Below are 24,002 nucleotides of genomic sequence, written 5' to 3'. Positions count from 1 at the left end.
ATAGCTGACCTGTTCAACAGTAACAATGAATTAGTGAATTAATCTAAAATGTTAATGTTGCTATTTAATTTGTATGGAGTTTTCTCTCCAGTTGTTTTCACTAATAGAACTATTTTTTTAATAACGATATACTAAAAATTTATTTCTTCATTTATGGCATAAATACATGAAAAAATATGTGAGTTACTACAAACAGCAATGTAAATCATATTCTTTGAAATTTATCAGATCTAAAGACCCAACTCTTAAGATTTTCAGCAACTAATTTCTACTGAAATCCATAGATGTTAGGAACTTCACACCACTGAAAATCTGACCCATCAGTACTTATCAGTGCAGATATCTTACTGAGGGCCAGAGAATAAAGGCAAGTCAATTCACATTCACCAGTTACCCTTGGAAGAATACTCACTAGTGATTCTTAGCAGTAGAAAGAAGGTTGGAAGGCAAAAGGCATGTAACTTGCTTCATTGTTACTTTATTTCACTTTCCAATTTGAGAAATAGCAGTTAAAATATTTTATTAAATTACCCAAGATGATAACTATATCTTGTCAGAAGCACTGCTATACTTAAACACAGTAAGAAATCATCAATCAAAGCTTGGAAGTTGACAGAAAAATAGGGTCTGTCTCTCTTTTCACAGATGCAAAAGATCTGTTTGCTGCTGTTCTACCCGGATTAGCACATTTGCATTAAGCACAACAGTATTCATACTGCCAGTTCCTGGAGTGGAGGCTCACACTGTCTCCTGGAAGGTGCTGACAAATAGCTCTGCAGAATATAAAAGAAGGGAGCTAAGGGTCTGGTGGGGAACAAACTACACTTGAGTAGTCAAGAGCACTCACAGTTTGCTCTCATGCTTGCTGTTCCCAGCAATCTGCCCAACAGAGGACAAACAGCAGCAGGTGGGAATGACAGGGGGGATTAGTAATGTTATGTTACCTTTAACTGGCAAAAATGGTGACCATCCTTCTGTTTCCTATGAGTTAATTTATCATGTCTTTAGAAAATACTTCCTTATCTTACTAAAAGGAATAAAATTAACTATAAATCCAGAAAAACCAGAAACCCAACTGATGGCATGTTCAGATTTGACTCAAAGCAGAACTGGTTTGAAAATAATATAGCTGACAAGTTTAGCAAATAGAAAGGTAAACAAACTCTGTGGAGCAATGGCAGTCTGTGAAAAGAGATGCATAAGATGGAAAAGCCTGAGGGAACAGGCAGGATGTAATGGATGCGAGACTCAGGATGTCTCTGTTTGCAAGCAAAGCAAGCATCAAAACATACCAGTTCTGTTTGCAGAGATAGTGGGAAAAGAAGGCAAGGGAACATTAGGCTGAGTTGTAAGAGAAAGTGGGATGCCTGCACACAGAATTAATCCCGTTAAAATTAAATTCTGCTTCATAAATGCCTAGCTCAAATCTCAGCCAGATACTAAAAAGTGACAGGACTAAAACTTTTCTAAAGGAAGCCAAAACTTGGCAGGACTTGGAAGATCTGGGAAAGCATAGGTCCTTCACTGGGCTGCCTTTAATCAATGACATTCAATCATCAATGTCAATTCTTTTCTAACAGAAAACTTTTTTTTAAAGTAGTACCTGTGCCCTTTTGAAATCCAAGTTTCAAAGCTGGCTGTTAGGGAGCCTTCTGCACCGCCACATTACTGTCTTCTGTTATTGCCCAAACGAATGGCACAAGCTACCCAACCTCACCTCCAGTGCCTGAGCTCTTTGGCCAGCCTGCTGTTTACTTTCCCGTGCAGACCAGCTAATTTTGCGTTGCCATAAGGACTGGAAAGCAGAAGTGTCTGTGATCACACTGGGTGGCTCCTTCTGTGTTTGTTTTCAGAAGGCAGCTGGCAGGCAGAACTCTGGTGATAACCTCTGTGTCTGCCATACCTGCTGATGCTGCTTGTTGCACTGGCCCAGATCTCCTCAAGTGCAACAGCCTCTGAACAGTGTGATTTTCAAATACTTACATTAAGGCCTGTGCCAACAAGCCGCAATCTCACCCCACCAACTCATAATTTTTTATTGTAAGTGAAGGCAGAACTGAAGCTTAATGCTTAACAGAAACAAGCCTAATGCAAATAGTATTTAGCTTATTTCCCCAAATATACAATCCTAGTGCTATTACTTTTGCTGAACAGAAAATTTATCCAAGTCCAAATTGGTGCTTTAAAAGAAAAACTGTAAGAAATGTTAGTTTGGATGTGTTGGTGGAAAATATGTTTGTTGATTTAATTGGAATCAAGTGAACATCTGAAGTCCTCAGTTTATTTCTCCTCAGCCTCTCAATGGACAGTTTCTCTGAAGAAGTTGCATCTTCTTTCAGCTGATACAGATCTCCCAGTCAGCATCAACACTCAGGGCTAAGTTTTCCAGCGTCAGTGCGAAGGTCTTTGTATCATATGTGAAAACCACTTCTTTTTTTTTTCCATCTGAACAGGACAAGAGAGTTTTCTATTTAATTTAAGAAGAATTCTTCTGAAACACAGCTACATGTCACTCTACAGTTTTTAGTTCTGACTGTCCCTGCTACTGATGGAAAGAATTGATTAAAAAACAAATAGAAGTCAAATCTTCCCAGCACACATATAAGAATGCAGTGGAATAAGAAAGTAAATATTTCTTTTTTTTCTGATCTTTCAAACTATGGTACATCAAACTATGGAACTACTTATGAATTTTTCTGAAAAAAAATCACCCTGGTTTTTGCACAGGTGTTCCTCCAGGCACCCTTGACAGATGGAGGCAGAAAGTACATTTCCCTATGACTCTCAAAATGAAGGGACATGCTTGAAAAGCAACCAGAAATTGTATGCTCCTTCTGTAGCTGCTATTGCCTATCCCTATGGGATACCTCACAACTTCTAGAGATCTCCATATAGTCAGGAACTCCAGAGGTTTTGGATGAGCATGGAAACAGAAGAGTAAATCTGGGTTTGTCTGCAAGTTTCCTGTTCTGGACTAGGCAGGTTAACAGACCTGAGCAAATGGGCTTTCATTTGAAGTGCCATCTCTGCTCATGTTGTCTGAATGTGTTCATTCCAAACCACACTTACTGATGTATTATCATCTTGCAAAGTCAGTGTTCTTCAGTTCTGCATGTAGTATTAGTGGTGAATAGCTGCTGGTTCCTTTCACTAAATTCTGTCCTTGATGTAAAAAAGTAACAAAGAAAGCTAAACAAAGAGGCTTCCTAAGCTGTAACACTTCTGCAGACCTGTCAGTTTGACACCTCAGGTGAATGGCAGCAGAGCAACAGAATTTGAAAAAAAATGTAGTATAATAGAAGTCAATTCATTACCCTTGGCACTGGCTGTCACAGAAGTGGGTTGCTTTCCAAATCCCAGAATTATCACCCGTTCAACTACACATGTAGTGTGGTATTGTCCGCTTTCATCAACGCAGCTGAAAAAAAAAATATTTTCATATACATCAATTTCTTTCCTTCAGAATAAATTCAGTATCACACAAATATTATTACTTCAGTCTCATCCTGAAAGCTCCCTATACTGGTTTCCTTTCCTCTATTTACCTTTCTCTTAAAAACAAGTAAAGCTTTCTCCCACTGTCAGCTGATTTTTTCACTGTGTATCAGATTTCAGAATCAGAAGAAAAACAGTTTGATAACCTATTTTAAAGCAAAAAGCATGGCTTTGAGAACCAGAAAAGTTCTGGATTTTCAGAGACCAGTAGTCAAAACTCCTAAATATAAAGCTAATTTTAACTTTTTTTTCATGTAAAATATTTCAATTTGAGACAAAATTATGTTTAATTTTGTAACTAATTCAATTTTTATTAAAAAGCTCTAAAAATACCCCAAATCAAATCAAAATGCACCTCTTTTTTAACAAACAGGGTGTTATTAATCTCAAAATTATTTTTTTCCAACTTTAGATTTGCTAGCAATGCACCTCAATAGTAAAAGTATTGGAGTACATATTTGGCATCTCTGGCTTTTAGGTTTTGTCACTGAACCTTTGCAGGGGGTATCTGCTTGTGCCTCCCTTCAAGTATTTTTCTTCATGCTAATATACACGGTGAATTTGTTGATTACTTTGGGAGACAGCAAAGGTGTGGTTTTGGTTCCCAGACAGAAGCACTGAATATCTCAGGTTGGAAGGGACACATAAGAATCAAGCTAACTCCCTGCTCCTTGCAGGACTACCTAAACCTAACCACGTGACTCAGATCATCATCCAGATGTGCTTTGAACTAGGAAAGGCGTGATGCTTTGACCACTTCCCTGGGGAACATGTTCCAGTGACTGATCACCCTCTCAGCAAAGATTACGTTAGAAAACAAATCTTAGAAAATATAAACACTCCAGGTGTTGCATACTTGCAAATCTCCTGATCTATCTTTTTTGTCTCTCAGATAGGCTGTACTCTTTCTAATGACTTCCTTTATATTTGTGTCCATCTGCAGAATCTCGAGTCTGACTATACTGAAACAATATAAGACAGCTCAGTATTTCATGTGGCACCGCCTTCAGACTTCTGTAGAACACTGTTTACCTCTGCAGTTTTATGACAGATTCTGCACTCTCTTGGACTTCACTAAGCAATAGATGAGACTAATACTGCTACCTTTGTAAGAAGGCTTCATGAACTAGAACAGGCATTTCCAGTGACAGTGTGTTGGTGGCTTTTATCCATGATTGCTGTTACCTGGAAGAGAGAATGTTCTTGTGGAAAGTGAATTTCCGATACAGGAACTGCTTCTTGTGGAGATATTGAAATGAATGCCCATCATCTACGTAGAGCTCACCTATGGCACAGGCCTGTGAAACACACCAGATAGAGCACAATACAACAGCAACTTCTAGTGTTGAATAATCAAACTGTCTCACTATATGCTATGCTTCATATTGAAGGTGCGTATTTATTTTTCTTCAGCAGCTTGTATCCCTGGAAGGCTCAAGCAATCCAGCTCTGAGACTGCTGGACATCCTGGTTTTGTAAATTGATGCAGGTGCCATATGTCACCTCTTTACTAGCAAAGACAGTTGTAGGAAGTTCCCTCTCTGTGTCCAAAAGGAAGTTTGTGGCCTGCTCATTCTCTGCTCCTCCCTCCAAGGGACTAGACAAGGGCTGAAAAAAGTCAGAAAAATATTCTGGCTCTGCTGTACTCAGATAGTCATGCTTAGAGGGGACAGTGGGGGAGCTGTCTGAGTCCCCTCAAACACACACTTGGAGAAGAGCCACTGGGCACTCAAATGTAGATGCCATTGTGCTGATCAAACAGGGCCTATAAAGGTCAGATGGAGTAGAAGACATCTTTGTAAAAAGGGAACACTATCCCAGCATACCTCTGCATCTAAGGCCACGCGGAGTTCATAAGAAATATCTATCATCCATTCAGTGGATTTTCCAGCTGAGGTCTTCAGAGGTATCACAGTGCCCCCCCGCTGGAATACAGGAATCTGCAAAACACAAAGCCAGGGCAGAAAGGTTCCCGCACTCCAATAATGGAATTTTAATGAGGATCAGAGATAACAGAAGTTTGCTCAACTTAGAAATGAACTTTTACCACAAATATATAAAGAAAATCATTCAACTAACAATGGTAATAGTATTAAACTTCTGCATGTATATAAGCAAAATAATTTTGCTTGGAAAAGTAACTGTTATATCACCTCATGTTACTACCAGGACACAGTAGGGTTTAATCTAACAACAGAGGAGATGGGAGTTTTATACAAAAGCTATTTTAGATTACATTTCTACAAGGAAATAAAATTGTAACTTTTCTGATTCTGAATACTGACAAAACAAAAGCTTGGGGTTTTTTTTCTCATCCATGAAAGTAGCATTTTAAAACAAAAGCATACATTCTCCAGTGTTACTGGGATCTTCACTGTGCCCGCATCTTCCATTCGCTTAAATTTTCTGAAATCATACCAAATCTAGAAAAAATGAAATAAGAATGAGCATGACACATATGCCAAAATCTGTTCCCTCTGTAGATGCAGTTACTCTCCTTAACTTGTCAGTATTCCTAACAACCTATTTGATAGGCAAGAAAAGGCATTTACTTTTTAAATTAAATGATCTTCTGGATGAAAAGAATAAATTGTAATTTCTGAAGCACAAAAATCATCTGACCTTTTCTACCATTTGCATAATGTCTTGTATGTCTTAAAGCATCTGGAAGTGCAAAACAATGAAACAATTTAATTTTTTTAAAATATAGTTCTTGAAAAAGCATATTTATATTGAAGTGAAAATTAAGAACAAAGTTGTTAATAACAGGTGACAAAAGGGAGCTGCATCTGAATCTCCCATGCACCACACTTGGCAGTAGGTTTAAGTACTTAAAGTGTGTCAAGCATTCAATTGTCACAGAGATCTTGATAAAAGTATTTTCCTTAACTTGTCTGGAGAGCCTAGTCTGTTTTTCTCCTTAAGCTGAGAAGAATTGTAACTGTTTGCAGTTAGTGGAGTCACAAGGCTCTGCATGGTTTCATACACCCCTTTTTGCTGCTTACTCTCTAGAGTCTCAGGCTTTCCCTTAGCAACTATTTTCCCCAAATCATTTCCCTTCCTCCACTTCACTGCTGCTGTAGCCAAATGCTCTTTGTAGGAGTGAATCACTGTGCCATCCTGTGGATAAATACCTTTATTTCAGAGAGGAACTGCTCTCTGTGTGAGTCAGTGTTTGCTATACATGTCCCAGGCTACTGAGGCTTGACTTGTTAAAATTTCCCTCCCCACAGTTCCCCTCTGATTACCTTTTGACCTTTCTTCAAAGTTCCCTTTTTTTCCTACATAAAATGAGAAGTTCAACCCAAAGAGAAATACATGTAAAAAGGTAACTGACAGTGTAGGGAAGCTGTTTCGTGGTGATTGACGAGCAAGCTTTGAAGGGAGATTTAAACTGTAGGTGACTTGAAATTTGTGCAGCAGCTTGTGGAAAAGCAAGAAAGCAAATTAACTGTGAGCCAAGCAAGCAAGGCATCAACATGGAAAGAAGGGCTCAGAGTGGCACAGCATGGCCAGCAAAGACTTGCCACAGCATTAGTGCTCAGCAGTTATTAGATGGGGAGCTGGAAGGTTTCTGCATAAAATACTTCTTTGAGATGAATACCTGAGCAATTAATATACATCCTTACCTCCTCTGACCCTGGAAACAGAACTGTCACTGTCTTGGCCTCTTTCTCTGTCACTGGATGTATCAACAAAGCACTTCCTGGAGAAAAACATAAATACAGCTATGGTCCTCAAGGCTGCATCTTCCCAGAGCAGACCCTGTGTGCTCTGGGGTTGTCAACCTCCCACAGCGATTCCAGGAGCTTGCTTGGGCATTTCATATGCTTAGGTTCACTTTCTACTGAAGAAAAAGGCTTGTGTAGTGGGCTGATGGCTGACTGACTTCAGCACAGTACAAACCAATCATGTTTGGGTGGTAGTTGTTTACTACTGCCATTTTTGAAGCAGATCTTAGCTGCTCTACTGGACTTGATGTTTCAGGTCAAAAGCAATAATGTTTTTTCAAAGTGACTAGTGAGATACAAGTGAGTTTTTATATCTCCTATATCCTCTGTTTTCAAAGTGCTGTTAAAAGGAGGTCCCTTAAAGAGGTCTTAAGTTCTATATTCAATTATAATTTTTTTTTAAGTCTTGGGCAGTGTTTTAATATTTTCTTTTTCTCATGCAACATCTTAAAAATATTTAACTCAAGTTGCGGGGAATAAGACACCTGCTTACCCAGCATGTACTCATTTTCCACATCAAAAGTTTCCATTTTCCCTGGAAACTCTATCCAGAGAGACCTGGATAGAAAAGAGATAATGGAATTCAGTTACAGTTTTCCTCTCCAATCAACCTGTTCAAGTCTTTCTGGCATTTTCAGGCTCCATTTTTCCCCTCTCTTTACAAGGCACAGTTACCGAGAACTGAATATAGGGTAAGGTTCTCTTTTGTGTCAGTGACTCAAAGTGCCTCTTTGCCCCTGCTGAGAGTCCCCAGTACAGCATGGGTTAAGACACTCCAGTATACCTATCTTTACATCTGTGGCATCAATTTCTTCCCTCCTGCCTTCTTCCTTACAACCTTTCACTACATTTGCCTTCTATCAAAGGAGAGATAAGTGAGCCTTTGTGTCCCAGTCTACCAACAATGCTGGCCCCTGACGAACTAGTCCCTGGAGCACAATCCTTCCTGTTCTCAACAACTCCCTGCTGCTTTTTATAGAAAGTCTCACCTTGGCCACTCCTGAAAAACCTGCACCAGAAGCTCATTTTCAGTCTTTTTCCAAAAAGTGTAGTGCAATAACCATCTGGTTATGGAACAGGAGTTGTATATTTAAAGTCTGAGAGATTATGACAACAACAGCTTGTTAGGAGACAGGGTCTGGGTTTCTTTACACAAAAGCCTGGCTCACCAGCTCACTCACAGGCATCCACCTGTTCACTGCAGTCCTGCTGCTCATGTGCTTGCTAATGAGATACACCTTCCATTCTGCTTGTCTCAGTGAGAAAAATACACTTCCCCTCTAATTCTGTACCTACTGCAGCAAACTCAACACAATGAAGTGTGATTTAATACTGTGGGCAGTTCACATGCAAACAAAAGCTTCATTTCAAGGAAGACAGAAACCCATTGTTTCTGTCAGTGCATAAAACAGGTGCATTTACACCTACACAGGTCCAGACAGACACTCACACTACTAAGTCTGTAATGCAAATTATCTTCAAAACTCAAACCACTCAACCCTTGTCAAAAAGACTGTTATGTTTCTAAAACATGTAAGATGTATCTGCATAACAAAATATAAAGGCAAATGTGAGCAAAATAACAGTTCTAGGGCAACTGCAAACACAGATTATAATACAAACAAACACAGATTATGATCTATACCAGGGAGATTAATGACATTAGTCTCTTCCCAAAAGAAGTGCTGCATTCAGTTCCATAGACGTGCATTTTTAAGAGGTTAGAGAGCAACAGAACAAATAATTTATTTTGTAATTTCATTTCTGTTCTAGATTATTAAATTTTCTACTAAAAGAAGCATTATAAGCAATACTGCAGAAAAAAGTGATAAAACTATTAATATGAAATAAGATTTTATAACAGTAACATTTAAGCAGTAACAAATATTTTCATGAGAGGCAAAATGGCAGTTACATTTCCAGGTCAAGTTCACAGTCCATTAAGCACTGTTTTATGTACTGGTTGGACTACTATGTGATGGTCTTTATCACGATGAAAAGTTTGAAGCCCAGACTACTCTAAAAAGTTCAAAGACTGCAATGTGTTTATTGAATTAGTGTGTTCCAGGTGTCATTTGGGGGAAAAACTCAGAACATAATTTTCCTCTGAGAGCCCTAACAAAGCTCACAGAATGCATGAAAAGAGAATTCATTATTAGAACTTTTGTCTGATTTTCTCCCTTTTAATGGCCAAATAAGGAACTACAAAACTAAGAGGTGGTAATTTAGCCTCCCTTCTCCAAGTAAGCTCCTGCAGATACCCTCTAGGCCTGCTGGCTCATGCTCTTACCTCATGACGGGTTCAGCCGCCGTGTGTGCCCGATAGAACAGAGTGTATAAGTAGGGCAGGAGGACGTAGCGCTCTCTAATGGCTCTCCTGATGATCTGGGTGTTCTTCTCCCCAAAGAGCCACGGTTCACGCCGTTTGCTCTCCATGTTAGAGTGACCTCTGAAGAAGGGCTGGTAGGCTCCCGCCTGATACCAGCGAACAAGTAACTCTGGCTCTGGATCTCCAATAAACCCTCCCACATCAGCTAGATATTGCGCAGACAAATAAAAATACACAGTTGTGGAGATTGCTCTGGAAAATGTGAAGCTCTCCTCTAACAAACATCCCAAGGGTATGAATCCATGCATTTCACAGTTTGCTCACTGTTCTGTTCACCTGTTGCTGCTTGTCCAAATAAGAGTAAAACACCAGTGCAACAAGTTATGCTTTGAAAAAAAAACAACTCAAGAGAGGTTTTGAAGGCTAAGCGAGTGATTTTCTGAGGGACAGAGCACTATCACAGTGATGCTGTAAACAGAACACTACCTGAGGACTGCTACTCCAGATGGGACAAAAACACTGCACAAAAGTTAGTGGAGAGAGACATGATTGTGAGAGCCAGGTTTCGGGCTTCTGAAACCAGACTAATCTGTGAAACCACCTGGAAATGTGGAGGGCTGTTGAACTTTCCACTGTCTGTGTTGAAGTCTACCTTGGGAATACAAGCTTGATGGCACAATTTATGCACAGTGAGAAACTCATTACCTCCACAGAAGGAAATCCCTGCCATGTTGATGGTAAGAAGCATTGGAATGGATATTTTCAAGTAACTCCACTCTGCTGTGTTGTCTCCAGTCCACACTGCTCCTGGAAATTCACAGTTTCAGGATTATGCAGGAAAATTGAATGTATATCTCAGTTTATGCTTGTAGTTAAGGAAAGAAGACAAGAATAATCATGAACTACTTTGGGATTCCTGTATGTTACACCTTTCTTTTTGCTTTATAAATCCGTGCTCCTGAAATAGGCAATAAAAACAGCTATTGATTTATCACAGGACACAGACTGCTGTTCTACCTTTGACTCATACACACCTTGCCAGTTTCTCCTGATTTTTTTAATCACTTGCACTCTTATGAGCTTACCACATCAGTATTTCTAAAACAGTTTCTGTCCTCTCTAGACTACTATTCGTCAAACTTAATATAATAAAGCAACAAGGAAGGCATTCAGCTAATCCTTACTGACCATACTTCTGTGATCCAGCAAAGAAAGATCGTGTGAGGACAAACGGTCTCTCTTTTCCCGAAGAACGTCTGATGAGTCCTTCTGCAGTTGCCATTTGCTGAAAAGTCATGAATAGAAAAGTCAGGAAGACAAACTCTTTAATTAGGGTACTTTTTACATTGTCTTTTTAGCCCTTCTAAGGCAGAAAAGCTAAGGCAATTCTGTTCCCAGAAATAATACCTATTATTAAATGACATGTTCTTATTAGAAGACATGTGAACAAAAAGATTCAGTAGTCACACCAATGTAATTTACATTACTATGGTAGTTAAGGCACAAATGATGTCACATTTTCTTGTGACCAATCACAGTTTATTTCAAACACTGCAATATCCAGCAGAGTTTCAGACCTTGATGAAGGCTATAGAATACCTACTACTGTGTGAAGTACCACATCACACATATTCCATAGAATAACTGCAGTTTGTGTCTCCAGATACTCTACCTGGTAGAATCCGTAGAGGTTGTGTACTTCCCGATGCTCCCAGTTGTTGTAGTGCACAGCATCTTTCTGCATTGTTAGTTCTGCCCCCTTGAAGACTGAAGGCTCATTCATATCATTCCATACAAAGAGGATATTAGTGGATCCCTGTGACACAGGGCTTCAATTAGGTCATGACAGAATCAATCCTGTGATTTTGAGTGTTTATCTCAAGTGGGTGTCGGGCCAGTCTGGGGTATGAGTAGAAAGAGCAGGACAAAAGCAAGACTTGGTAATTACACTTCTCAGGTCACTTGACAGCCCCCAATTAGTCATCTCATCCCTCTCAGAGGCCCTTCTAGTCAGGGTAGCAGCCTGCAAGCCCACTTGATCTTTGCAATTCTTACAAAATTCAGTTAGGCACTTGCTATTCCTGCTTTCTTGTGAGGGAAAGAGGCAGGGAAAAGAAAAGTATAAAACAGCCATTAGGAAAAATCAGAGAAGGCCAGATGTAAAAGCTGGACAGAAAAAGCAGCATGGAAAATATCTACCATGTATGTCTACTAGGGAAGTGATTTCAACAACTCTCCTGCAAACTTGTATTTTGAAGCAGGGTGGGAGGAACTGGAGGTGTGCAGCAATGGTCACCCAGACACTTTCAGCACTAGGCAGGAAGGTCAGGATGAAGTGACTAAGGTGTGAGAGTGCACTTCCACATCACTCCTTGTGTGCTATCATGGTAGTAAAGGCTGGAATAGCAGCACCTGCTTCAGCTTATGGGTTCTTAAAATGCCTGCAGTTTGTCCCTTATATTGCTGCAACTAAGAGTGTGTGTTCACTGGTGGCATATGGGTTCCAACTGGCTCAGTGTAGACATGTCCATGGAGAAAATCCTTCTGTGGTACTTCAGCTTATCAAGGCATTTTCCTATACACAATAATAGAGCTACAAAGGCCAACAACTTGCTTAAACAGTATCTTCTCTCTTCTCCCTTTTCAGGCTTTCTGGGATATGTAGATCAGAGCAAATAAATACAAACCTTGTATGTTTTGAAGGCAAATTGATCTGCGTACCATTTTCGCACTTCAGGATTGGTGAAATCCGGGTAACAAGAGGAACCTGGGGATGTTGGAGATCCCAATTATTTATCTGATTTTAAGAATATTGTCTTTGCACCTACATACAATGGCCTAAAGCTACAATGGTTTCCATAGGCAGCAATAATGTAGTTGCTATTTTTTCTGAAATTAAAGCTCAAGACCAAATTCCAGGCTGACTTGGAATTCAGCACACCCTTTGCCATGTTGTGAAGATCAACACACTTAGATTCAGGAGGTCTGAAGCTAAGCACCATTTAAGGATGTCTGCTAGCAATTTCAAATACGTTCACGTGTGAACAAGTAGTCAGGGAAAGCCATCACCACCGGTATTCTGAGCTCAAACAGAAAAGTGTCACTGAGAAGCTGAATAACTACATCCGACCATGCTACTAGAAGTTGCAATATGTCCTTGATTTTTCCTGTAATCATTCCTTTGCCAGGACTGTGTGCTTCCTGTCTGTAAAGAAGGGAGACAACCCCCTCTGCCTCCCTGCAATGTGATCTCATGAAACATAATGTGTCAAATCACTGTGTTTCTCTTGAATCAAAGTCCTCCAGATCGGGGTTCACTAAATTTCATCCAGCCTACATAAGCTGTGCTCACTGCAATGGACCAGACTGCATTTCTGCGTCCAAGACAAGCTGGGAAGAGGAATGGCTCTTCTTATCAATATATCCAGCTCTTCTAGTTCTAGGCACTGAGACTAGCTGCACATCCAATAGATATAGCAGAGGCAATTTATACAGCTGAGGCAATTGGGACATAATGGGGAGGATCAACCCTCCCCCATTATTATAAATTATATTATTTTTTAATTTTTATTATAATTACTAATATTTTCAACAAATGCAAGGAATTTGCAAGGAATGTAAGGAATCTGAAAGGAATATAAGAATTCAATTCTGCTTCCATGCATCCCAATTAAACTATTCTGCAAAATTTTTAAAATAAACAGCTTAAAATATAAAGACACACTGTTTTTTACCTGGCCAACAGATGCCCTCAAAATCTTGCCCATTTCTGTCTTTCACAAAATATCCCTTTTCTTTTGCCTGTGCATACAGGGCATATGAGGGATCAATCTTAATATGAGGATCTACGATGACCACAAGCTGTCAGGGTAAGAAAATAAAACACATCATTAAGATCAGCTGTGCTTAATAAAACAGTAAGAGTTCACTTTTGCTAAAAGGCAGAGAATGACTTCATCTCAGGTAAAGAGAGCTGCGTCCCTAGTTTTAAAAAGCAGATACCAGTTTTTTATATACTGTGTTACACATGTGTACAGGACCTGAATTTACAAGGACTGCATGAACTTACCCTTCTGAAATAAATGACAAAAGCCATTGTTTCAGATAAAAGCAAGTACCCCAACCCCTAAAAACAATCTGTTTAATTCATTGCTGTATTCTGTGAATGGGAAAATATCTGACTTTTGTGCTCATGTGCCTGCTTAAAATCATATGCCTTAAGACAGTTCAATTTATTTTAGTTTGTGTATCATACAACAGCAATAAGTATTGTGTTTTGCAGTTACATTCTGCTGCTTTACCGCAGAGCTGAGAAAGTACTATAGCTCCAATTGAGAGACCATAAAACTTGAATAATGTTTTTAACAATCCCCTGTTCATTGACTTTTGGCAAAGATCAAGCATTAAGCAATTCTACAACTCAATAATTCCAAGGAAAATGTTTTAGCGGTAAAAACAGAAATACAGAAACACAAAGAAAAGCTGAAACAACCACAGAAAGTATCAATGGTGAAAGATCATGTTAAGAAGATTTTCTGCTGTGTTATCAGTGGTGAGCTGCTTCTGTAAGATGGAGTTCCACATGGGTCAAATTTAGCTGGATTGTCAGGATACAGAACAAACTACTAAATAATAAAAAGGAACTGAATTAAACAAGGGAGCTTGCATGCTGGAAGCATCACCAGATGGCAACACAGTCTAATTTAATGTGTTAAGTTCACCTGATTCCAGTATCAGATGTACCATGCTTAAAGCTAGATTGGGCAGATTCACACTACAGAGAAATCTTTCTTTCTTCCTGCAATATTATTTACCTTGCGTTTTTTCTTCCTGAGATGTTCTTGCATCTTTCTGGGGTTCTGAAATTTCTTTTTGTCCCAAGTAAAATACCTCTTGCCATCTGTGTGCTCTATATCCAGCCATATGACATCATAAGGAATATCATGTGCATCAAAGCCAGCATCCACTGCCTTGACATCTTGTTCATCCTCATAATTCCACCTGCACTGATGGTAGCCCAGAGAAAAAAGTGGGGGCAAGGCTTGAGTGCCTAGAAAGAATATATGAATGAAGATAAAACTCTCAATAAATTCAGTCTTTCCACATTGAAAGGTGGCATGTCTTGATACTTGTGATACATGTCTTGTGACTGGCCGTTCTATCCCCCTGCGTTTCACCTCTTCATCTAAGGGTGCAGTTTCAGATAGCAGTGATTATGCTGGCTTCTCAATTACAGGCAAGTTTGACCAGCGGTGAATGCTACAGAAAACAAGGATAGAGGCCTGTCTTCACAAAGCACGAGCCTTTGATCTACACACTGCAGTTTGGGAACAACTGGCCCCTGAACACAATGGGCTAGGTAAATATTGACCCACTCTTGGGAACAGCATGTTCCTCAGACAATCTCCTGGATAAGCGTGCCATTCTGACTCCAATTATGTCAGTTAGTACCTGTCAGTTGTGCAAACTGCTTGAAGATATCAAATGCAGTGGGTCCCATCAGCAGGAAAACATCAATGATCCCACTTTCTGACATCCAGCGAACATCAGTTAGAGGCACTGCTCTCTGCTTAGCAGTTTCTGCAGCAGATCTGGATGGAGTGTGCTTAGAAGGAAAACAAGGTAAACCTGAATCTCTCTCATCTCTCTCTCTATCATACTTTTATTCAATGAAGGAGCAAATAGGGGAACACACAAAATTCACCACCACATACCTGGCACGTAGTAGGAATACACACTGAATGTTTCTTATAAATCCTTCACAATTCTTTACCTTGCATACCACTTACACAAAGTAGAGTAATAGATTATGAGAAAAAATGAGTAATGAGTGGCAAAATATTAAAGCATTTCCATAATTAAGGACTGTGAATTTTCTGTATGATCTTTGAGTAATATCTATATCATAAATAAAAAACAAAATTAACTACATAATGCAGTGCTGGAAAAGCAAGATTTGCTTGTCATTGTTTCAATTTTAGCAGAACTCATGTTTGTGTTTCAAGAGTGAGTTCCTTTCCTGAACATTTTATGTTTCTTCAAGGTCAATTACATTCCACAGAAGAATGAGCCTGCTAAGCAGAAATCTGTGGCAATTCCAAGAATTTAAACACTCATAAAAATTTCTCAAATCCAAGTGAACGTCAAGATTTTTGTCCACCATTTTTTCTGCCTTCTACATCCGTGTAGATTTTTTCTATGTATTTTCTCTCTGTCTCCTCCTGTAGATCTGTTAAGATACAAAATCTATAACTTGGCTCTTGAAAGGAGTGATCTTTGTTCTTTTAGTTTAATACAACAAATTTAGCAATAGGGAGGACAGGAGGAAGAGACTTACAATTCTTCATTAGTGAGCAAAAGATAAATCTCCAATAGTGTTAAATTCCTGTTGGCCTTATCCTGAAGTGTTTTCTTTTGTAATTTAATTCTGAGGAAAGTGAATAACTCTCACCTCAGCTACTGCCTTTGTACTAATATCCACCAGTGTTTCTGAAGAGTTCAGCCAGAAGATCCCTGAAGTTCTGTTAGGCTTGTGTGCTAAGAGAAGGGGTACTGAACCATAAATACCTATTTTGTCATGTATCTTGTGGCCGAAAATATCCAAATTATAAAGCCGGTAGGCATCACCATCACTAGGACAAACAAACAGATGTGTTTGTTACACGTAAGCACCTTGCACTAGGCTAGTTTTAATTCTATTGCTGTCTCACTAAACCTGATGAATACTCAGTAAGTGCTCTGTGTTCTAGTCTTTTGTTTAGCATCCAGAGCTGAAATATGGACTGCCTAGATTACTGCTTCTTTGCTTTGGTCTTCACTATCTGAAGCAAACGAGAGTTTTGCTGCCAGGGACACTACTGTGAGTTTGCTTTAAATACTAAAATATTATTTCCAAACTCTCCCATCCTCCCATAGAATTGCTCTTTTATGAGTTCTGCTGAAACATGACCAATCCTGGAAGTCAGAAAAAAACTGCATGGAAAATTGGGAGAGAACAGAAAGGGCCATTCATGAAACTGCACACTAGGGAAAGCAGAATGCCTTACTGCACATGGATACAGGCCACAATTCAACTAACTAAAATATTAAACTAAAAAATACACTATATGATACACATATCTCAAGCTCTTGTCTGGGTTAAATTAATAATACTATGTTATAGCTCTCTCTTACAAAACAAACAAAAAAATACACTGCATTCACGAGCAATCTGATGCCTTGACACCTTTACCTGGTGTTTTTGAGAAGAAGTGTTTCTGTGTGTTGTGGTATTCCATAAACATGGTCATATCCATGTAAAGAGAAGTCCATGCCTACAGAAGTAGGACCTGTGGAAATAATATTAAATTATGAGAATGCAGAGTTCTTAGACTTATCTGAAAGGAATAAAGCAGAGCAACATAACTGGATAAACCAAAATAAAATAGGTTTTAATGTTTCAATAATTAAGTCTTTTATGCTTCCTTTTAAATTCACTTCCATTATTACTTCTGTTCTATAGAGGTAATATTTGAAACAGATTTTATTATATTTCTTTTGATTTTGAACTTCTTAACAAGATAAAATGGATCACTTTAACAGAAAAAAATCCCAAATCCATGTAATCATGGGTTACTTCTTTATTTGGTAGTGAAACTACTTAAAATTATATCCTGTTTCTACCCCTACCTAAAAGCCAAACTTTGCAGCACAGCAAACTTCAGGATCTGAATTGCCTGTTTCCCACTGGTCTTCTCTTCAGCCTCAGCCAGGGGAGTAGCATGCACAAGGGTCTCCACCAGTGATATCATCCTGTCACGCTACTGAATCCAGAGCAACTTTTGGCAGGCAACCTGAGATCCTACAGACTGACAAGCAGTGGCTTCAGGATCAGAATCTGATCATATGGACTTTATTCCTCTGACATAGAAAACACAAAAACATGATGCTGGCCTAAGACATGAGAAATAGCATAAACAACAAGGGCAACAGCTTCCTGCCCTCTGGATCTTGACTGTGAACTGAGGAAGTTTCTGCCACCAAAAGAAATTGCTTTCAGACTTCCCTTCTTCTACTGCAGTTGCTGGGTAGTGCTGATCACTATAAAAGTCTGCATGATAATGGTAATGGACAAAGCCAAGCAACTTAATTAATATAGAATACAAGGGGATGGACAGCAGATCATCATATATTTTGGTAATTTATAATTTAAATTTTATTTGAGTTACCGCTGTCATGTGTCTATAACTTTTGTCTTTATCACTTAAGATTGCTCCGTATTCCCTTTTTTAGTCCACACTTAAAAGGGTTTCTTTTTGACAATTATTAATGCTTAGATATCATTATTTCTGATATGTCATGAGAATAAACTACAGGTGAAGTCAATGTTATGCACTTATACAAAAAAAAAAAGAAAAGGAAAAAATGTATTATATACAATATATACATGCAAAGTCAGACAATGCAGATAGTGTTAATGCTGTGTCAGAAATGGCATACAGTGAGTTGATGCAATGGGTCACATTTAATGTGTTCCCTCTTGAACAGGGATCAAATGAATATTTGCAGAGTTTTTGTCAAATTGTTACCCATCACTGATTTCTCATTAAAACAAAGTTAAGGTAATTGAAAAGCAGGAGCAAGTGGGACATTGATAAACATTAAGCAGCTAAACAGAAAGCAGACAGAAATATGAATGAACATGGCTATATACAAAACAGTAAAGCTGTTTTCAGAACTAGACTGAGACTTACCATGAGCTTTGATGTCCAAGAAACTGCCAAATTTCTCTTGCCAGAGACCTAGATCCTCTTGTCTTTCCTGTACAAACAAAAATAGCTAAGCCTAGCAAATGAAACTGCACACATAATGTAGTTTTAAGAAAAACATGATTGTTCACATGAGATTTATACTGCTTTATTTTTTTGGCCACATATGGCTAATATAAATAAATCAAAACCACAAATCAGATTCAGCTCCAGGAATTTACACTGAAGAACTGATGTGCATATGCTATACACAAGCAGTCTGCTACAGCATAAAAATAATATTTGAGATCTTAGACAGAATCACAGAATGATAGAATAGCCCAGTTTGAAAGGGACCTCAAAAGATCACATAGTCCACCCTTTAATGGTAAAAGGGAGCCTTGATGAGATTATTTAGCAGCCAGTCCAAACAAATCTTGAAAACCTCCCATGACGGGACTATGCCACATCCATGGGAAGGTTGTTCCAGTGACTGATAATTCTCACTGTGAAAAATGTGTTCCTCCTTGATGTTGAACAAATTTATGAAATGCGTGGGTAGAACCAAACAGAAAAAACACATACAAACAGAACCAACTCACTCCCCCAAAGAGTGAAGGTCAGACACAGAAAAAGCTCTTCAGACACTCTGGAGTGTCTGTAACTGATACTTTTAACCTCCTTGTGTCCTGTAATTCATTGTCATAGAATTTACACTTCTTGCAGTGTCTTCCCTAGTTTTCTTTTCTACATTCATCCCACAGTGAGTGGACGTGGCCTCTTGCAGCTGTGTACTTTCCCTGGCAGAAATCAGAGCTCAAACATAAGTATGCTGAAGGCAGCACAGCTCCTGCCATTTATAACAGGATAGCAGAGTAAGCAGTCATCTGCTCTGCAGGGGGCTAAAATTATATCCCAGACACAGCTCAGCCTCCTGGGAAAACTGCTATGTGCCTCTATGTGCTGCCAGGATGTGGTCTATTTTAAGAGAGAGTTTGATTTCTGTATTATGCCTGAATGTATGTGGAGACATATTTTTTGACTGTTATAAAAAAGGTCTTGTTCTTTTGAAACTCTCTTTGCAATGAACGGGGAATTTGAAAATGACAAATAGCACCACAAAGCTCTCTTTTACACATCTACTCCAGCTCAAATAAGAGAACAAAAGAGAAATACATTAGTAATAAAAAGGCTATAGAAAAAAACATTTTTGGGCTAAATCTACCTGACTGATGCCTTCTACAAGGTGGTAAAACACATAAACCTTCCTTCAACTATGAATTTGTAAAATATCTCAAAATGTTATACCAGGTCCTTTTTGAAGGTGGTTGGATTGTATTTATAAACATACTATAGGACAAAATGAACATGTAATTTAATTTTCTTTTACAAAATATTCCTGCTTGAATTGCAGTAAGTATGTGTTACCTTCGAGGAATCACTTGCTGCCTCCTCATTTTGTGCTGTAGGTTTTCTAATGAAAACAAATACACAGAAATAATCAGTTTATTGTTAATGGCTACTGCAAGGGATTAAAGCAGTCCTCAGCTAATTGATCTAGAATTTGTTTGTTAAATAAACAAATTTCCCCTTGTATTTACTGTACTAACGAAGTAAAAGAGAAGTCATGTTTCAGTGCGTAAGAGCTTTCAGAAATTGCAATTCCACACTTTATTTTCAGCTACAGCACAACCAGTATATACAATGATGTGATATACAAATGCTGTACCTGTCACTGGGAGGTGGTTGTAGGTGCTCAAAATACAACAAACCATTGGAATTCACACTCATAACAGTCTCACCCTTGGACTGCAGCTCAACTTGGAAGGGGTTTGCTGTGACTCGAAGTTTGTAGTCCTCATTAACACTTGACAGTACCAAAATACCTGCCTCCTTGTGGGATATGAACAGTCTGGCGAATGAAAAGCAACAGCAGCTTTGTATCAATCAACAGCACATGAAATCTGCTGCAACTAAATAACAATACATACAGAAGATGGCTGAGAATATCTGCATACATTACACAAACCTCAAGGCTAATGTCAAGCCAAAGAAGGCCAGAAATATATGCTGTGCTCACTGCATAGTGCAAAAAGTGGCTACAGAACTGCCATGAAAACTATCCAGAGCTTGCACTCCTTTCACATTAACAGGTAATGCCTTAGGTAAAAACTTTGCATTGTAACAAGTAGGCTATTTTCTGATTGGATCAAACAGGCTCAGTTTTCTAGTGTGTATGATAAAGCTTTCTCTACTTTTTAAATACTTTCCTAAGTATTTAACATAAATTTTTGAAAGTAAATAAACCACATGCATTTTTGTTTTCTCTTTCTGTAGGAACTTTATATTGTAGAGGGACAACTGTACTGTAATATAAAGGAGGAATGTGTATAAGATATTGAGGTGCTAAATAATCATCACTTAAATCACCCATCACTTACCTCTGGGTCGTAGGTTCCTTTATAAGAACATCAGGAACTTTGTATCTTGCTTTGAGAGGAGATGCCTCATCAATCTTAAGCCTGAAAATATTGCCTTCTATTTCATAAATTTCTACTTGTAGAAGAACCTGTGAGCAAACAAACAGATAAACTCATAAGGATAAAAATTACTTATTTTTAACATAGCATCACCAAACACTTACTGTCTGGAAAAAAACAAAACATGCCTGCTCTCTGGTTGATTGTTCTTTAGCATTGTTGAGAGTAAAATTCATCATCCCTATGAATTTACGCCAGTTAACTCTACTTAACCCCTTTGAAGAAGCAATGCCTTTTAAGTGAACTCTTTATCTTCAAGCATCTGATATCTAGCATTACAAAAAAAGAACTTATTACCTTGAAATAGTGGAGAAAACTCTGAATTAAAAATATTTTTTAGGAAAAAAGTCTTCTATTCAGAACTCTCTTTTTTCATACAGCCATTAATTTTTTAAAACTTAAAATGCTGATTAGTAAGGACATATTTAGGCTGATAGTTTGCATTATCTCTCAAATATCTATACTGAAGAATCTCAAAACCTGTAAATATTATTAGTTGTGTTGACAATATTCACTGCTCTTTCTGTAAGCACCCTCTTATGCTATATGGTAGCTCACCTTATTCTCCTCGTGAATGATTTGGAATTTGACATTCTCATCACTTAATGTGACTGAATCCAACAAAACTCGATACAGGGATTTTCCAGGACGTAAAAGTTTCTGACGCCTGTCAAGACAGAAATTATTTTTGGTCTCCCCAGCTCTTGTAGCTTATATCATACAGAGGGACATTATATTGTTAGAAATGTTTATTTAATCATTTTTATTGAGTTTTTATTGAGCTTGAAATACAATTATTAGCACTTTAAGTCAAGAGGAAAAAGAAGGAATATAGTTCTGAGCACACCTAAATGCTTATGAATGAGATGTTAGAGGGGTTCAGGGGTTCACCCATCACCACTCTGTATGGCTTTTTATAACAATAATAGTCTCAAGTGTCCAGTTCTTGGCTGTACAATTCCATTATTGTTCTTTCATTTATCCCTGAAATTTCAGTTGAATAATCTATTTTGCATTTGCTGTCATATATCCCTGTAACTTACAATGAACATCTTCTACATTCTGGGGTGATGAAACACTGCGTGTTTGTAATGTGTAACCTTCAAATATGCACCAAGCAAATTGTTTCTTGATAAATTTGATGACTACACAGTTTTGACTACAGCTTTTGGCCCTGATAATGTTTTTAGGTCAGAGATCCTGAAATAAAGGCTCTTTCAAATGTTTGTAGAATTCTCCATGCCAAGCCCAGGTTTTATGAAGTATTTGAAGATAACTGTCTTGGACGCTACCTTAAAGACAAACTTTTTCTTTAATAAACCAAATATGTCAGTGACTAATTGGTGTAACAACAGACAATCACTTCTTTCAGTCAGCACAGGAAAGACCACAACAAAGGGAAGAAAAAACTCGAGAGCACAGTTAGAAATGAGATGAGAAATATGACTTAGCAGAAGGTTAACTTTAAGGGACTAGTGAGCTAGAATTTAGATTTGACACTGAATTCTGGGCAAGGTACTTGCTCAACAGAACTGTAATCACACAGTCAGCTATTGTCACAGACAAATGATTTCTACTGAGTGTTCTGCTGCTTTGAACTGCAGATGGTCAAGAAACATCTGTGTCAAGAGAACAATCTGTATCTGAGTGCATTTAAATTAAAATATTGCTGTGGCTTTGTCAGATGAGAGGACTGATTCTTTTGAACTTTAACAGAAGACATTCTGGGTGTAAGACTACATGTTTTAAAGTGCTGATAGCTGCTTGCTGATAGGTAAGTGGAATGCTCACCTTTGGAAGATAAATCCTGAAAGTAGCAGACTTGCTGTGATTAAAAGTCAATGCGTAACTACACTACAATTCTCCATACCTGTAAAAAGCAATCTGGTTGCATTTCTTAAAGTTGCTTTTGTCCACAGCCTCATCTTGGACACTAGAAAGAGCAGATAAAGGAAGTATTTAGATGTGTCCATCACACATCTGCTGAATGATCAAATGACGGGGGTCCTTTTCAAGAGAGGTCAGGATTAAAAACAGTGCAGAAAACTCTGGTCCCACATAAAATGTGATGGACCTTGAACTACTGTGCTTAGATATGGGAAGAGTTTCTTATACATTTAGTTTCATGTTGAACCATTTCTTTTTAAACCCTGAAATTTTGAGAAATGATTGAATCTATGACAGAGATGGATTTCAGCATAGCTGAATTCTTATGCATTTTGAAGCCAGATCTCCCTCTGCAGTCATTATGGTTAATTATTATTTTCCAGTAATAAGAATGGAGAAATGGGGAGGACTGGCAGAAAAGAAGTAATACTGCATCCTTTTCTTCAACCTTCAGTGGGACCGACAAAGGAGGGAGGCTTCCAATGGTCCTGATGACAGCTCTATGTTATCTTAGGCTTGAAATAACTTTTAGATTTATAGATAACAGTAAATTTTTTACTTGCCTGAAAGAAAATGGGCTGCCAGTAGTGTCTATCATCAAAGTATTTCCCAGATTATGCTTCCCCATGATGGAAGGGAATGAAGTATTAGTTCTGGCAGATAAAGTACTGATGCTTACGGAATACTTATTAATTCCATACATGCAATATAGGAAATGCAGACGGCACCCACTGAGGCTCAGTCAAAATTACAAGTCCTCGATTATTATTTGAGATCTCACAGTGACCGTATAATTAGATCACTTAGCCCTTTCCATTTTTGATTGAAGACACGTACGTCCTTTCGGGTTTTGCTCCAAGTTCGTGTGCCTCTGTTGGCGCATGAACGCGGTGCAGCCCGAACTACCCCTGGCGCTGCGGTTCCGCTCCGCCGCGGGAAGGCTCTGCCCGGGCAGGGCGGCGAGGACAGAACGGCACGGCCCCGCACGCCCGCCCCGAGCCCCGACCCGCTGCATGGGGCCGGGTCTGACCCCGCCGCTCCCCGCGCAAACCGGTGGAGCCTCCCCGGCACCAGCGGGAGCGAGGAGAGACCGGCCGAGGAGCGCCTCCCCGGCTGCGTTACCTGACTCCCCCCGGCGTCCCCGCCTCCATGGCGGAGCTGCCCCGAGCGACCCCCGCGGAGAGAAGGGGTGGCGACCCGCCACGCCAGCCGCGGAACGCCGCGGGCCCCAAACGCGACCGGGCCGGCGAGTGACACCCGGGGGCGGTGACAGCCCGGGCCGAGCCGAGAGCGG

General features: G+C 39.1%; 1 protein-coding gene across 1 annotated transcript; it reads right to left on the bottom strand.

The window, feature by feature from the left end:
- Positions 1-458: 458 nt before the first annotated feature.
- GANC (glucosidase alpha, neutral C) lies at positions 459-23,942 on the bottom strand. The gene is made up of 24 exons (XM_059474957.1): positions 23,831-23,942; positions 22,692-22,754; positions 21,380-21,488; positions 20,723-20,850; positions 20,011-20,193; positions 19,710-19,755; positions 18,288-18,354; positions 16,787-16,883; positions 16,007-16,187; positions 15,007-15,160; positions 14,370-14,605; positions 13,290-13,416; positions 12,243-12,322; positions 11,228-11,371; positions 10,744-10,840; positions 10,261-10,362; positions 9,517-9,760; positions 7,720-7,784; positions 7,125-7,201; positions 5,844-5,918; positions 5,322-5,435; positions 4,681-4,793; positions 3,315-3,418; positions 459-2,445 (listed from the first exon to the last, which is right to left on the bottom strand). The coding sequence occupies exons 1-24, from the start codon at positions 23,857-23,859 to the stop codon at positions 2,336-2,338; spliced, it is 2,745 nt and encodes a 914-aa protein (XP_059330940.1). The 5' UTR covers positions 23,860-23,942; the 3' UTR covers positions 459-2,335.
- Positions 23,943-24,002: the final 60 nt, after the last annotated feature.

The sequence above is a fragment of the Ammospiza nelsoni genome, chromosome 6 (genome assembly GCF_027579445.1).
Source record: "Ammospiza nelsoni isolate bAmmNel1 chromosome 6, bAmmNel1.pri, whole genome shotgun sequence".
Classification (NCBI taxonomy): Eukaryota; Metazoa; Chordata; class Aves; order Passeriformes; family Passerellidae; genus Ammospiza; species Ammospiza nelsoni.
This window is presented reverse-complemented; position numbering and strand designations above follow the sequence as displayed.